This window comes from Manis pentadactyla, chromosome 2, assembly GCF_030020395.1.
Source record: "Manis pentadactyla isolate mManPen7 chromosome 2, mManPen7.hap1, whole genome shotgun sequence".
NCBI lineage: Eukaryota > Metazoa > Chordata > Mammalia > Pholidota > Manidae > Manis > Manis pentadactyla.
The window spans coordinates 37,669,180-37,685,931 of NC_080020.1; the positions used below are offsets into that span (position 1 = coordinate 37,669,180).

Sequence of the window (16,752 nt, forward strand, 5' to 3'; positions counted from 1 at the left end):
ATCTGTTGAAAAGTTTTGTCCATTTAAAAAATATTTTTAAATTATTGAGTTATAATACTTTAGATATTCTGAATACAAGTCCTCTTCAGATTTATGTATTGAGATTATTTTTCCGTTTGCTTAAATTGCCTTCTGATGAACAGAAATTTTTATTTTTTGTGAATTTTAATTTATCAATTTTTAAAAATTGTAGTTTTCCATTACTGATAGACCCTCTGCATACCTCATAGAGTTAACACGTGTATGTGCTGTATGCAAAATATAAAGGGTTAAGTGATTCTTTTTAACTCTATCTGAATGGTAATTTTGTTGTTCCTAAACTGTTACAGAGTCATAATCCAGAACAGTGGTTCAAAATTTAACAGTTCCTTACCCTTGAAACTGTTAAAAGTAAAATGACTCCACTCTACTCTTTCAGAATGGTTTTGCTTTATAGGATCTGTGGTGCAAGCAGATTCCGGAATCACTGATCTACAGGTCCCTAAAGCTTGTCCAAACTTAAGGCTACTATAGCTACTACAGTTTTCTCAGAGGACAGCATGCTGTTAATGAAAATGACTTGTTGCATTTTAATTTCTGTGTGCTGCTCCCACCAGAGCCTTAAATTGTCCTTTGAGATATAGTTCATCAGAAAAGGGGAGGAGAGAACTTTACCAAATAGATGCTGTTGTAATAAGGCATAACTTAACTAAAATATTTCAGAACAGGAATCAGTTGCATGGTCTGTGTGCTTTCCCAACTGTATGCTCTTGCTTCTTTTTTTCTGCAAGAGAAAATTGCAACCAGTTTTCACTGGAATTTTTTGTTGTTGTTGTCTCTTGTTGATTTTAAGAAGTTGGTTCTTCTAATGGACCGTCGGTTGACTGGCAATTAAACATGAAACTTCTTATTGGGTATTTTCAAGACCGCCACGGGGAATCAGCTGCCAGCTTACTGCAATGTGGAAAACTGCACGAGATTCTGGGACTGGAATCAAAATGCTAATTTAAAAGGTCGAGGGAGCTGAGGCTCACGTTTTCGCGTTCCTTCACTCTCTACAGGCAGAACAAAGACCCGGCCAGAGGAGGCAGAGGCTGAGACTCTCCCGTAGTCTGGTTTCCTGAGAGAATTTTGGAATCATGCCTGAAATGCCGGAGGATATGGAACAGGTAAGAGCTAGCTCTAGCTATTCAAGAAATGAAGCGTTCTGGAGTTGGGTTTTTTTTTTTTTTTTAAAGCATCCCAGTGAACATTGGTAAAAGCTGAAGGGTATGTAAAACAATAACAAAAAGACACAAGTGACACTGATTTCTTTACAAAATACAACTCAAGACATGGAAAAAACAACTTTTAATTATTGACGCAGGGATCCAGGTTAGAGAGAACTCAGCTAAGTCTCATTAGTTACAAGGAAAAAAATTCCACTTTGATTACCAGATTAAATGCAGTGATGTAGGTGAAGGTTCTGTATAAATAAGGATTTTATCTACAACTGTGTGTTCCAGCCTTACTTAGTCCTTGGCATGAATTGAATCTACCAACGTAACTTGGAACTCCGGGCTGCTCTTTCTGTAGACTTAGCCACCACATGAATTTGGATATTGTCTATACAACAATGGCGATTTTTGTTCGTACAGAAACGTTCATCTTTAAAGAGAATGATTAAAAACCATACACATACATACGCCTCTAGAACTATACCCAAGTTTTAACCTGGCAAGTATAAAATCAGATTCTGAAATGCAGGCAAGAAAACCTTTTTGTTTCTCACTCTTGACAAGGCTGCTCTGAGAGTGAAAATGCTAATTACATATGCATGTCCTTAAATCTTCCTCACGTTGTACACTTAATTTTTTTCTCCTAGAAAAACTAGGTTGCATCACACGTTGCAAGTAGGAAGAAAAAAATTCTTCAGGTTTTAAAGAGAGGAAGATTAACAGGCTCTCGAATCTACTCCTCCCCGATCCCAACACACACGCCTTTTCTTTGTCTGCAGATTATCAGTGTTTACTGCTGGGGCAGTTCTCTCGAGGTCTCCCTAAATACTGCTAAACCGAACGGCTGTAACAGCCTTGATTAAATCAAAAATCGAAACGTGAGGGGCCTCAGGCTCTCTTCCCTTATTGTTCCAAAGAAAACTTCGGTTACACGAATCAGGAAATAAATTCTTGTTGGGGTTTGGGTGAGAAAGTTACGGGGCTCAGATGCAGAAAAGGTTTTTTTTAAAAGCTGCACAGTCTTTAGCTCTAAAACCAAAAAGGATTATGAAATTAAGGTCCTTTAAGAAAAACGCAAGCAGCGGACACATTGTGGTAGACTTTTAGATCTTGGTGTCCTGTGTGTCTTGACTAGGACGCTCAGGCTGTCAAGTGAAAATTTGGCGAAGTGGATACCGTAAGTGCTGGGGTTTTCTGAGTCAGGCGTTCCGACCGGAGGGGCACTTGCGTTTGGACTGTAAGGGAAAGTCAGTTGCGTGCTAGGGCAGTCTCAGCACCTAGGTCTGCTGTTTCTGATTCGTCCCTCTGAGGCGGTGACGGGCGGTGGAAGTCCCGCCGACTCTGGCCCTCAGCTCCTCTGTGCCGTCTGGTTGCAGCCGAGGCTCGGCGTGCGCAGCCTTGGTTTTGGGAGCGTAGCCCGAACGCCTGCCCAGCCCGCCGAGATGTGGAGTCCCAGGCTCTGCGTCGCAAGATTCCCGTTCTATATTTACAAGTTCGAGAATCTGCGTTTTGAAGAGGTACCGAAATGATTCCTTCTTCTTTTTTACGAGTTAAAAATATTTTGAAGTTTGCAATTTCACACGCCCTGCTTATTAGCGTCCCAGGAAGAAAATGGGTTATCGGTGTGTTAATGACTCGGAGGGCAACACTTAGTATTTTTATTCCCTTTCTTTTTCTCAATCTCCCAAAATAAAACCACTCCTAAAACTCCAGAGAGCTAAGTCTGCAGGCCTGCCTCTTCGCCCCCTCCCATCGCCCGGTGGCTTTAAGATGTTTTCTCCTACTTGACGTATTACATGCCCAGTTGATTCTTAGGCACTGAACACAGTCTCAAAACTTGAAACTCCGGGCGATGCAATTCAATTCTTCCCTAGTTAAGAAAAAAAAAAAAATGGGGGGAAAAAACGCCCATGTACTATCCCTGCCGTCCCGCAGAAAACCTCAAAACTTGTATAACCTCAAAACTTGCGTTCACGCTTAACGCTAAGGCCTTTGTTTTGCGTATTCCTTTAAGAGTTGGCGGTTGGGCCTGGGCATCCTGGGCATCCCGCCCCCGGCGGAGCGTGGCCAATCAGCGGGTGCGGCCTTTCGGCGGAAGCCGGAAGTGGTGGGCGGGGGCGGGCCCAGGGTGAAGGAGCTGAGGCCCTCAGCGAGCCTGGCCTGGAGGCGGTGGCAGTCGCTGTGGTGGCGTGAAAACTGCGGGCATGGTGGGGCGGGAGAAGGAGCTCTCCATCCACTTTGTTCCTGGGGACTGCCGGCTCGTGGAGGTGAGGGAGTCAGCCCTGGGGTCTCATGGAAGCCAGGGGCGCGCAGGGGAACAAAACCAGTCACGGCGGCTCGCGTGGTGTTTCCTTCGCGTTGTGCCGGAGTCGGAGCCTCGGCGCCGCCTCCCCGGCCCCGAGACTGGGGCGGCGCCGCGGAGTTTGTTGATCTCGGTGCACACCAGCGGCGATCTCTCTCACAACTGCCGCGGCGGGAAACGAGCAGGTCGGGTTTCACGAGTCCACTCTCCCAGGAGCGGAGAGGGGCTTTTCAGAGCTGTTTGTTTCACTTTTGATTCTCTCTTAGTCGTCCTTTGGTGGTATCCCTTAATCTTACCAGTTTGAGAAAAAAGGGGCAAGTGGGTTTCAGAAATAATACTATTGGAGATGACAATTTCCTGAAGTCTCAATTTGCGCAGGGCGCTATTATGCACGTTACATGCATTATTCAGTCCTCATAACTGAGATACTGTTTTTGCTCCATTTTACGGATGAGAAAATTTAGGCTTAGCGAGCGAGTCGTTGGCCCAAGTTCATTAAGGTTGGAGCCAGAATTCAAATACAGTTCTGTTTGATTTTCTCCGGCTTTGAACCACTACAGAGGTTGTATAAAGGAAGGCAATTAATGTGTTTGGGAGAGCCATCCCAGACCCGCAGCCCACCCCGCGCCCCCAATCCCCTGCGTTTTCTCTCCTTTATTCCATCCCAGGCTCCCCAGCATTCATCAATCCACAGGATATATCTAGTACTACGGAAAAGAATACTGTAAATGCCCAGACCAGTATGGCTTATGAATATAAGAAAGGATATAGGAGGTGGCTGTTTTTGATAATGGAGAATTTTTACACTGCCAGTGTAGCGTATTTAGTGTTTGCAAATCACTTTGGGATTTTGGGGTAAAGTTAGGATAGATTGGGTATTTGCACGTCTTTATTTTCCTATGGGCCCCAAACAGTACTGAATGCATAATGTTACTGTTAGTTTACAGTTATGTACATGCATATGCAAACTTGTGTATATGTGCATACAAAGCTTAATCTTTATTCACAGTGGGAGTTAAGTGGACTAATGAAAATGAGTTTTCATGTTTACCTTCATTAAACATGGTAAGACCATAAGCTTGGCACGTAGTTGCTGTTCTCTCAAAACTTTTAGGATTAAAACTCACTTGTGAAATTAGGACTGTCTTATATTTATGTTGGAGAAGCAGATTGTAGTGGTTCCTGTTAAGAATACTGCCTTGTAGGGTACAATAAGGTGATAATAGGAGTTAGGCCAATGTCACCTAGGTTGTCATGGGATCCTAAAGTTTCTTAAAGTCCAGGACTGTTTACTTAAAGATATGTGTGAGGATCAATTTAAAAAATGAATATGAAACTTTGCCAAGTTTAAGAGGTTCTAAAAATAGCGAAGTATTACTTTATTTACCACTAAAATTTAAGAAGATCCCTCTTTAGGTATTAGGTTTCTTTTTCTAGGACATTTTTAGGAGAAGTATGCAAGTATTGTAAAATAGAATCCTGTCCCAGACTGCTGTGTTGGACCATTTTGAAAGAGCCATTTATCTCCCATTACCTATACAGTTTGGTATCATTTGATTAGAGAGCATAAGAATAGTAGCTGTACACTTACTTATATGTATTTGATTTTTCCAGAATATTTTTGGTATGTAAATCTGGTATCCTGAAATTACTGAATTCTGTACATCTAAGAGCTTACACAGTAAGAGGCAAATATGTTCAGAGTAACTTAAAATGTTTGATATGCTATACCCATAAGACTATAAAATTGAGATAGCATACTTTTCAGGCAAAATATTTTCAACGTGTTACTGTGATTTGGGTTAACTATACAACTTCTAATTCTTTGAGTTCCTTGGTTATTTGGACATTTCTGCGTTTTGCAAGACTAACGGAGTAACAGTCCAAAGTAATTTTTTGAGGAATATTTCTTTTACGAAGAAAAAGCCAAAACTATGCTTTAAAAAGCTTCAGATTGATTTCTGCCTATATATGGAAACTCAAAAATAGAAGAGAGGTTTTTCTGTTCGGCGTTTTTTAACTTCAGTGATGCATATTTTATTTGCCAGCCACTGATAAACTTGGAATCCAAATGAAAAAAATCTTGTCTTGGCTCCTATACTGGTGACAGAAGGTGCTCATTGAGTCTCTAAGGAGAACTCTGTGAAAAGAGAAGTTAAGTAAATGAGTCTCTTTTCATCTATTCAGACTGCTTTGTGGTAAGGATAATGGAAAATGTTAAAATTGTGGAACTGTAAAGCTGGAAGAGCTTTAGTCATGTCCAAGCGCCTCACTTGACCAATGAGGAATTAGGATCAGTAGAGAAGGAGTAACTTCTCAATACCTCAGCTTGTGGTAGAGCAGATAAGGTTTAGTCGTCATGAAACCAGATATAAGTTCAAAGGATTGAGACAAAACTCAGTATGTATTTGGCTGGACCATAGTAGCAAGAAGAACCAAATTCTGGTCCTAATCTTAACCCTTTTACCATGGGCAAAACCGTTAACATAGCTGGGCTTAGGTTCCTCACTTTGGAAATAATACCTGTCCTGCCTGTCTAACAAGGCTATTGTTATCAAAAGGTATGATAATAGGCTTACATACACCTCATTGTTTTCAAATAGAAGATTGTGTGGTATCATTTAAATTTCAGAAAATGCTTGCTCTTGAGAAATCTGCTCTTTTAATCAAGAAAATTCTTGAGCATTGATACTTGATTACCAGGTTACTATTAACTATTTTGACTGTTTCATATTTTTTTCTAGGAATCTTACATATTAACCCAGGGTATAAGGCCATAGGGTAGTATTTTCTCAGCACAGCACTCATCCTTTTTTTAAGTTAAGTGTATCCTTAAAAGATTTGCTGTGCTTGTAATTTAATACTGCATTTCATCAAATCCAAGATGCCCTTGTTTATAAGGTCATCTGGGCTCTTACTTTACGATCCACTAAAAAGCAAAAAGCATTGCCAAACTCTGACATGTTAATAAGATGTATTCTATTTCATTCATTTAACAGATGTTAAAAGGAAAAAGTGTGCATTTCTGAACTGTGCAGAGATCTTAGTTGAGTGTTCAGTAATCTTTGTGGATTGGGTAATGCTTGTTCTTTGACTTCTTTTAGTTTTCCTTCTTAAGGGGGAAAATGGTAATGATGTTGCTTCTGGAAAGATAGAGCGCAATTTTTCGGCCTGTTTAAATAAGACAGATTTATCTTTTGGGAAGCCTTGGACTTTTCCTGGAGTTCAGGATTACAGTTCTCAAGTTGTCATCTACTGCACTACTTGGGGATGTGTTAGAAATATAAATTATCAGGCCTTTCTCCAAATCTACTAGATCTGAAATCCTTCTAGATGATTCTGACCCGTCCTGAAGCCTGAGAACCACTGACCTAAGAGCTGTTACAATTTTTTGGCTTCTTCAGAGTGCACATCGAGGAACTCTGTAGAAACCAGCTCACAGCTCTTTTATAGTACTTCCCATGTATCTTTATGGCATTTATTTTGTGTAAATTGTTTTTCTCTGATTGTATCTCTACTAGGCTTGGTGTGTTTTCTTCTCTTTACATCTCAGTCTTTGTAGTGCTGTTTTTTATTTTGCCAAAATTCAAAGAAAATATTTGCTGGCTGAAATCCTTGTTTTCATAGATCAGTTGGTGTAGAGCCAAGTTTTACAACAGATGAGTATTTCAACTTTTAAAATTTTTGAAAATTTTATCTAAGTTTGAAATTGTTTAAACTAAGGAGAAATATCTTTAAGAGTTCACTTTTATATTGTCTGTCAGCTCCTTCATTTTAGATTTTTCCTGTCATAGAAATACCTTTGGTGGCCTTGTAGAAAAACGTATAGTCTGCTAAAATATTCAGCTGAACTAAGGGCTAAAAAAGAAAGGCCTTTTGTTTTGGAATGCATATTTATAAAGTTGTCAACAGCTCAGAAATTAGGTGACTGTAACAACAATGGAAATAAAAAGCCCATAAATTGATAAAATTTGATGAAACTTGTGATTTAAATAGTAAATGTTGACTTTGTTATTTAAGGGACTGGGAGGAAATTTGGTGTTAACCTGTCTTGGGAAGAAAGGAAAATTTTGAAACTATGCCTTGAAACATAATTTGTTTCCTGAATAGTAGTTTCTTTTAATTTCAGTGTGAAGATTTTTGTCTTTTTCACAACAGCAACAGCTCATTTTAAAATGCCCCCCCCCTCTTATCCTGTGTATTTACTAGTTTTAACTGGTCTATATAAGTAAATTTAGAGTTAACTCAGGAACATTTACTAGTTTGGTTAAACTTAGACTATTGTTAGTGCTATAAGAACGAATTTATTTTTCCTTCACGTAAATTCCTGTGACATGTGAAGTCTCTATTCCTCAGGCCTGTCAAAATGTGATAAATCATTGAGATTTAAAAGAAAACAGGATTAAATATTGAAGACTAAAAACATTAACTTGTAAATATATTGGTGGAATAGAGCCCAAATATTTAATCAGTCATAAAATGATCTTAAAACTAATTGTACATTTTTACCAATTGAAGAATATAATCAACGTTGCTGTTTATTACTTATTTGGACATCACTGATAATCAAAATAAGATTTTCCGTCATTAACATAGGAAATCAAAGTCTGTTTGACTAGGTAATTCCTTACAGTATCATCTTAGGGTTTTTTTTTTGCGTAAGGTGAATGAAACTTCCTTAAGTGATCCAGTTATTGATGCAGTTGAATTTTATTCTAACTTAAGAATTGGCTTATAGATATGGAACATGAAGCAAACAGACTTGAAGTATTTAGTGAATGATGATGCTGATTAATTTTGCTGGGAGAATATTTTCAAAGTAAGTTATGTTCCCCCACCTTAAATTTTTAGGAGGAAGTTAACATCCCCAATAGACGAGTTCTGGTTACTGGAGCTACTGGGCTTCTTGGCAGAGCCGTGTACAAAGAATTTCAGCAGAATAATTGGCATGCCATTGGCTGTGGTTTTAGAAGAGCAAGACCAAAATTTGAACAGGTTAATCTATTAGATTCGGCTGCAGTCCATCACATCGTTCAAGATTTTCAGGTATGATTTAGTCTGTTTATTGTTAACACACGTGATCTATATTAAGAATAATCTGGGTTTTATGTAAAATGTTTGCACTCAAGGAAGTTACTATACTTAAGCTCTAGCCTGTTGAGCAACAATATTTAGTGCACTATTTTTTTAGCGTGGCAAAGTATATGCAATCTTTGAAAAGATTAGGTGGCAACACAGGTTAAGGTAAGACAAATGAGAAGCATTTTATAAAAAGACTATGTTTTTGGAGTACTCTTTTAAGTACTACTTTCTATGCAAATGCTTTTATATTATTATCTGTAAACCTTACAGTATTGTAGAATAGATGTTATTTCCATTTTAGAGATAATAAAAGCTCAGGAAGATTAAATAACTTGCTGGCCATAGTCACAGAAAAGTTGCAGAAAATTTTGAGTTCTGTACTAACTGAACAAATCTGGAGTTCAAGTTCTTTCTAAAACGGTTCAAGGAACATTTATATCAAACCCACATAGGAATTTGCTCTTGGGCCTTACTCCCGGAGATTTTAATTTAACAAATCTGTGGTGGGACCCATGACTCTACATTTTAAGAAGTGCCCCAGATTATGCACATTCAAGTTAGAAAATAAGATGCTTCCTTAAGCAATTGTTGAAAAGGAAGTTTGGTATGTGGTAACACTAGCCCTGCCTGTTGGTGATCTTCCCAAATCTTTAGTGGCTTAGCAACTCTGGTAAGTACATACCCATTCTCTTCCAAGGCCCCTCTGCATTCCTCTATCTTGATGTCTGTCACATTATATTAAAGCAGTCTCTTTACATCATCTGTCTTTCCCACTAGATCATGAAATCTTGCTCCCTGCACAGTGTTTTAGCATATATGTGGATTTATTTATAGATTTATTAAATATTTAGGTTGTATTGATTACATAAATGATAGCTCTTTTCACCCATTCAAATTAAGGAACAGGTTATTTTGATTTAGAAGTAAAGTTAACAGAGTTTTGTCTGGTTTTGCCTAGAAATTACTAAATTGCTTTTTACTTTTCTAAGCCTATATATATTTTTAAGGAAGTTCATACCTTGGAAAAGGGAAGCATGACAAACTATATTAAAAATTACAATGACTCTTTAATTGAAGGAATGTCAATTTAACATTTTTCTGTGATTTACTTCTCGAAGACTGTAGTTTCCTCTATTCTATTCCTTTTTGAGTTAAAAATACATTAATGCTTAAATTCCAGCCCCATGTCATAGTACATTGTGCAGCAGAGAGAAGGCCAGATGTTGTAGAAACTTATCCAGATGCTGCTTCTCAACTTAATGTGGATGCTTCTGGGAATTTAGCAAAAGAAGCAGGTAATGATGACTTCATAAAATCTTCGTAAAATTAGATACTTAATGAGATTTGTCTATGTATGAAAAGCCGTTATAAATTCCAGTGAAGAGTAATGTCTTGTGGTTTAATGGATTCCTTATTTTGTTATCTGTTTTCTTGAAGCTGCAATTGGAGCATTTCTGATCTACATTAGTTCAGATTATGTATTTGATGGAACAGATCCACCTTATGGAGAGGAAGACATAGCCAGTCCCCTAAATCTGTATGGCAAAACAAAATTAGAAGGAGAAAAGGCTGTTCTGGAGAACAATTTAGGTAAGCAACAATCTCTTTAGCCCCTGATTGTTTTTGAGTTTTTAGTTTAAAATTAGTCAAGGAACATAAATTACTTAAGAGAAATTAGAGAATGTAGTTAATTTTAAAAAATACGAATTATAGAAATCCTTAATAATTTATGAATTCTTCTAGACTTCCTCCAGTATAACTGTGTATACATAAATATCATATGCCAAAAACAAGTAATATAATACAAATTTCTGTAAACTACTTTCAAAAAAAGTCATGTCATTTTTCCTAAACTGAGGTATTCTGATATTTGTAGTTGAAAAAAAATGCAGAATTGTAAAGAGTGTAAGTTATTTTATAATGCTGCCTCAGAGAGAAGCACCAAAAGTGGTTTTGTATGTTTTTCCCACTTGTCCCATACCAAATGCGATGGTGTGGTCTTTCCCTACATATATGCATAACAATAACAGTATTATACACAGCAGTAATAGTAGTTGAACTCCTTTTGGGGCCCCAGACCCTATAATTCAAATGTGTGTAAGTATGTGGGAGGGGGTCTTCCCAACTAACACCAAGCAACTCTGGAGCACCAGCAGGGTGTCTGAGATTCAATTCAATTCTGTTGCTGTCTGCCCAGAGACAGCACCAGATGCCCCAGGTTAAGGGCTCTGTCCTACAAGAGTTCCCCCCCATCCCCCACTCCTAGAAGCCGATCACAAGCGCCGGGCAGTTCCTTGTGCTTCTGACCTACTGACTACAGATTAGAGATTCCCATGACCTCCCCCTTAGGTTTGATTAATTTGCTAAGTGGCTCACAGAACTCAGGAAAACACTAAACAGTTTACCAGATTAATAAAGGATACAAGTTAACAGCCAGATGAAGTGATACATAGGGCAGGGTCCTAAATAAAAAGGAGTGTCTATCTTTGTGGAGCTTGGGGCCTGGCTCGGCGGCTTGTGGAGGCATTCTGGTTCTTCAAGCATAGAAGCTCTTCCTGACTGAGAAGCAGGATCCAACAGAGCAGAGCAGTGAGAGAGCATTAAATTCTTAGGGGTTTTTCTGAGAGCTTCATTGCATAGTTAACTGACTAAATTGGCCTTTGACTGATTCAGCCTCCAGGTCCTGCCCTTGGGTGGGGGGGGTCCAAAAGTCTCTCATTAACATGACAAAACAGCCATTTTACCTTTAAGACCGCAGTGTTTTCAGGAACTGTGGGTGAAGTTCCTGGGAAATACATATTTGGTCATATGAATTCATATGACCAGATATATATTTCTTAAAACTCACTATATCACACAGTATGGGAGCTTATTTTCTGAATTTTAAAAAATGTGTGCATGTTGTTCGTAACCTGGCCCCTTCATTTGCATCTCAGTCCATAATGAGCCATCTAAATGTATTCCTTTCAGTATCTGCATAATACTTGATATAACCAGTCCCTGCACTAAATAAACCCAGTGCCTGAGACTGCCATCTCCTTGAGAAGCATCGCCTACTAACAGACATTAAGTTTTTCAGTTTTTTTATTATAAATTATACTGAAGGAATCGTCCTTGAATACATACCTATACATGGTTGTCCTAATAAATTAATTTAATTAAAAATAGTTTGAATTTTCAATTATTGCACTAATTATCCAAAGTCTGTTATAACCCCTCAGTAGGAACCAATGTAAAATCTAAGTACCTCATAATTCCGAAATCAATGGTTTGAAGAATTATGTGGTAAAACACTTACCCTTTAGATTCACCAGTTGTTTTGCCACATGTTTTACATATATTTCTTTTTGCTGATCTCATTGAGAATTAGTTGAACTTCACCACCAAAGTACTTCACCAAGTATGTATCTTCTAAGAACAAGGATGTTCTTTACATAATCACAATGCAGTTACCACACTCAGGAAATTTAACATTAATATACTGTAATGTAATACACAGTGTATACAGGAATTTTCCCAGTTGTTCCAATGTCCTTTATTGCATTTTATTTTTTAATCTAGGATCCAGTTAAGGATCACTTAATACATTTAGTTGTCATGATGAGTTTTATTTTTAATGATTATAACAGTGAAAAGTTATATATAAAAAGTACCCTGTTGAGAGACTTACCTGTTTTTATTAATCTGTAGGTGCTGCTGTTTTGAGAATTCCTATTCTGTATGGAGAAGTTGAAAAGCTTGAAGAAAGTTCTGTGACTGTTATGTTTGATAAAGTACAGTTCAGTAACAAGTCAGCAAACATGGACCACTGGCAGCAGAGGTTCCCCACACATGTCAAAGATGTAGCCACTGTATGTCGTCAGTTAGCAGAAAAGAGAATGCTGGTGAGAAAGCTTGGAAGGAAGAGTTCCTAATGTCCATTTTAGTAAAATTCCTTTTAATGAGTAGAAGTTAAAGTGCTTTTTTAAAACTACAAGGAAATCAAAAGTAGTTTGCAGATAATAGGCTATTTTTAATGAATAATAAAAACATTATCCTTTCATGTTTGAATTTATTTGTCAAATACTATAGATCCCTTCTGCCATTCTTTATTGCAAGATGACTGAAAATATGTTTTTTTTTCCTTTGGGTAACAAAATAATTTCCTAATGTCTTAGAAAAAGTTACAAGATGTATGTAGTGACAAAAAAAGAACCTACATAGGCATTTATAATTTAAGCCATTGTAGGAATAATTTATAATTTCTTTTTTAGATAATTATGTAGGAATTATTTTTAAACACTTGAAAAACATTGGAGGTAAATAGAATGTCCATGAAAAGAAAGAGATGATTTATTTTAGAATGTTAACCAATTATATGACTATAGTTTTTAATACATAAAAACTTACTTTAAATGTGCACTGTGACAATACTTAAGGATGTTACAACTAACTCATGTTGAAAAAAGTTACTATTAAGTTTTGGTCTTAGCTTTTTAGGATAATTAGAGTAACTCACTAAATTGATCTGTGTTTCTATCAAAATCTATAATTTTCAGGATTTCCACTGATAAAATCAGAGCCATTAATATGTTTATTTAAGAAAACATCTGAAAGCTCAATTCTAGAAGTTGTGTTTCATGTTTAGCTGGGAATATTTATAGGAATTTGACTTTAGGTACTTATGGAGAGCATTCAGGGAGGGAGGGATACATTTTAATTTCTGGACCTTTATCAGTTAGCTTTCTTGTCAGACCTATCATTTTACTCAACTCAAAATGTTGAAACTATTTTGAATTTTTTGTGTCCTTGTTAGGATCCCTCAATTAAGGGAACCTTTCACTGGTCTGGCAATGAACAGATGACAAAATATGAAATGGCATGTGCCATCGCAGATGCCTTCAACCTCCCCAGCAGCCACCTAAGACCTGTAAGTACATGGCATTTAAAGCTTCATCTTTTGAGAGTCTAAACCCATCATAGGTGTGTTATTGGTAACATTTTTAGGCTTTAGAAGTGCTGGATAACTTCATTTTTCTGCTGCTAATCAGAGTGAACTTTACTTGTATGTTTGGCAGTTTACTCTAAATAATCACATGTACAGAAACCTATGAATATTGAAGTTTATCAAAAAAGTATTGTCTGCTGACAGACTTTCTGTTTATTTTTCCAGAGATCAAATCAGATTTGCACTGAGGGTGAAGTAGCATAAAACCTTAACATGTGGCTTTTCATTTTTTATTTTTGTTTTCATTTATCTTTAAAGATAACGGACAGCCCTGTCTTAGGAGCACAACGTCCAAGAAATGCTCAGCTTGACTGCTCCAAATTGGAGACCTTGGGCATTGGCCAGAGAACGCCATTTCGAATTGGAATCAAAGAATCACTCTGGCCTTTCCTCATTGACAAGAAATGGAGACAAACAGTTTTTCATTAGTGTATGTGTGTGTGCTTTTTGTTTTTTAATGAGAAATATAGTATGTGGCACTTTTTTAAAGAAAAATGGAAATAGTTTTGTATGAGTGCTCTTTAATTGTGACTCATGATCTTTCAGGTAAAATGATGCTCTTGCACTAGTGAAATTGTCTAAAGAAACTAAAGGCAATAATGCCTTGTTTGAAGTAATAATTTTTCCATTTATCATTTTGTTTGTTCTGGCTTTACTTGCTGTTTGAATATAGTAAATTATGATTTTGAAATATTTCAGAGCCAGGATGAAACAAATCTGCTGTATACTTTTCCTTGGATGAGAAGCGTTGTTCATTCCTATAACCTCTACATTTTCAGGACTTTTGTGACTGTTGACCGTTTTATGTTTTAAGTGTGTTAAACAATGTGAAAATCATTGATGCTCATATTTGCTTTGCTTGAACTCTGATCAAAATGAAGAAAGAAAGTTTATTTTTGCAACTTAAGGGCAGTTCTTAAGCTTGAGATATTTCAACATGTTACATGTATTGGAACTCGTTCATCTTGATGCCTCCTGCTTTTGTAGCAGTGTATGATGAACACTTGAGAGAGATGTGCGTATGTGTATGTATTTTTTTGATATATATAAAACTGTCCTTTTCACTCCATGTCACTAAGTCAGATTTCACGTGTGTGGTTATACTAATAATAATGGGCCTTGTAAGTCTTTTGGCCACTCATGAATAATAAAAAATATGTACTGCTGGCATGGTAATGGTTAGTTTTCTTGTATTTACTTCTCTTTTTAAATGTAAGGACTAAACACCTAAACTGATTGTTACTTTGTTTTAATTTTTAAAAATTACATTCGTAATCATGTGACATCTGGTGCATTCAAGAGGATATATATTGAGATCTAAAACAATAATAAAATGAACAGTGGTGAAGCCACTACATGAGCTTTAGAATGTTACAGATACTGTATCTACTTTTTTAACTAAAATAATTATGTAATCTTGTAATGTATTTCCACAAGTGTTCCTTCTGAAGAATGCAGAGTATTTGAATGTAGTACCGGTTCTGAGTAATACTCAGGTAACCTGAGACTCAATAATGTTTTTGGCTCATAATAAGGAAGCAGAAAGGTAGAATTACTTGCATGACCTGGCTTCTATTCAGGGATCAATGCAAACCCTGGTTTCAGACTTACTAATTTCATTTCTGGGGAAATGGAGCAATCCCAAACTGTGGTATGTTTTCTAATTAACTAGGGAGACTTTACTGATACCTTAGCACTACCCTGGACCCGCTGAAATGGAATTTCTGTAATTGAGGCCTGCTAATCTAGTTGTAAATGTTCCCCAGGTGCTTCTAAAGTAGTCAGCCTGGCACCTGTGTGACACTCACTAAATTAAAGCCCTGTGTTTTAAGTTACATTATTTCACATAGTACAGAACTCTGAAGTTTCAGAGTAAGAAAAACTTTCTCATCCTTCTCTAACTATTTTCCATCTGCAGAAGAAATCAGTGTAGATCAGATCATGTTATGTTTCTAGAAGAACTCTGCATATACAAAAATACATGGTCACAACATACAGGAATGTCTTAATATCTCACTATCCCCTCTTTCTTGTACTTTATACAAATGGTAGCATAAAATACATTTTATTGCACTTTGTTTTTGTTTTTCATTTAATACTTCTTGGAGTTCGATATTACAAAGAATGTCCATGTTCTCTTTTTTTTTTTTTACTATCCATTTGGAAATTTCAGCCTTAACAGAAAAGTTGCTGTAGTTGCAAAAAGAATGCCTGTATTCCCCCTTCCACATTTCCCAACTCAACAGCTAGCCACACCTATCATTTTTTCTTTTGCTCTTTACATATACACACATGATAAAGTATGTTTTTCCCCTGAACCATTTAAGAGGAAGTTGCAGGTATGATGCCTTATCATACACTTAATATATAAACACAGGTACATGTTTTCTAAAGGTAAGATGCTGTTCCGTATAACTGCATAACATAATCATCAGAAACAACAAATTAACATTGATAAAATACTGTCTAATCTACAGATCCCATTCACAGTTCTGCAGTTGTTCCAGTAATGTCCTTTATATGTGTGTCCAGTCCAGGATTATTGGTGGCATTTGTTACCTTCTTGTTTTAGCTTCAGTCTGGAACAGTTCTTCACTCTTTCTTTCTTTTTTGTGATCTTGACATTTTTGATATCTTTGTATAATAAACCATAAACTCACATATACCTTCAATTCCAGTATTACTCCACAGGGTTTATTTTCACTGCCCTCTTTCCGTACCTGTAGCTCCCTTTCTTCGACAGTAACCTAGCTCCCATTCTCAATATGTTTACTTATTTGCTCAAGTCATCTACAAGAACCATTCTCATCACACCAAATCACGCCTGCCATACCCCCTCACAGACCTCCATGAATCATTTGAGCATCTCTAACCCCTGAGTTGTGGCCCTGATGCCAGTTGACCACGTGGGTCACTATATCTGGTCAAGCTCTCCCTCCATCTTCCACCAGCTCATGAGGTGCTGGACCAGAAGCCACATGGCCACTGCATACCAGTAGAGCACCAAAAAGAAGGAGCTTGGTGTTCTTTTATGGCTGTACATAGTCCACTATATCAGTGAGTGAGCCGCATTTATTTGTCAGTTTCTAGGTCTGCTTTAGATTGTGTAAAATCTTTAGAGCATGCTTTTCTTTTTAATTTCTTATTAAGGTATTACTGATACACACTCTTATGAAGGTTTCTCA

The 16,752-nt window shown here is 37.2% G+C and overlaps 2 protein-coding genes across 3 annotated transcripts in view; both read left to right on the plus strand.

Moving 5' to 3' along the window:
* HMMR (hyaluronan mediated motility receptor) overlaps nucleotides 1-1,149 on the plus strand; it is a 59,345-nt gene extending 58,196 nt beyond the window's left edge. The window contains exon 19 of the mRNA XM_057491485.1: nucleotides 1,045-1,149. The gene's annotated coding sequence lies outside the window, so the exon portion shown is untranslated. The remainder of the gene's footprint in view (nucleotides 1-1,044) is intronic.
* MAT2B (methionine adenosyltransferase 2 non-catalytic beta subunit) lies at nucleotides 1,047-14,737 on the plus strand. Of its 2 annotated transcripts, none has more exons than XM_036921111.2 (7): nucleotides 1,047-1,148; nucleotides 8,350-8,544; nucleotides 9,761-9,875; nucleotides 10,018-10,170; nucleotides 12,271-12,464; nucleotides 13,376-13,489; nucleotides 13,826-14,737. In XM_036921111.2, the coding sequence occupies exons 1-7, from the start codon at nucleotides 1,119-1,121 to the stop codon at nucleotides 13,994-13,996; spliced, it is 972 nt and encodes a 323-aa protein (XP_036777006.1). In that variant the 5' UTR covers nucleotides 1,047-1,118; the 3' UTR covers nucleotides 13,997-14,737. The 2 variants fall into 2 exon arrangements, with proteins under 2 accessions (XP_036777006.1, XP_036776939.1); XM_036921044.2 differs by lacking the exon at nucleotides 1,047-1,148 and adding an exon at nucleotides 3,304-3,463.
* Nucleotides 14,738-16,752: the final 2,015 nt, after the last annotated feature.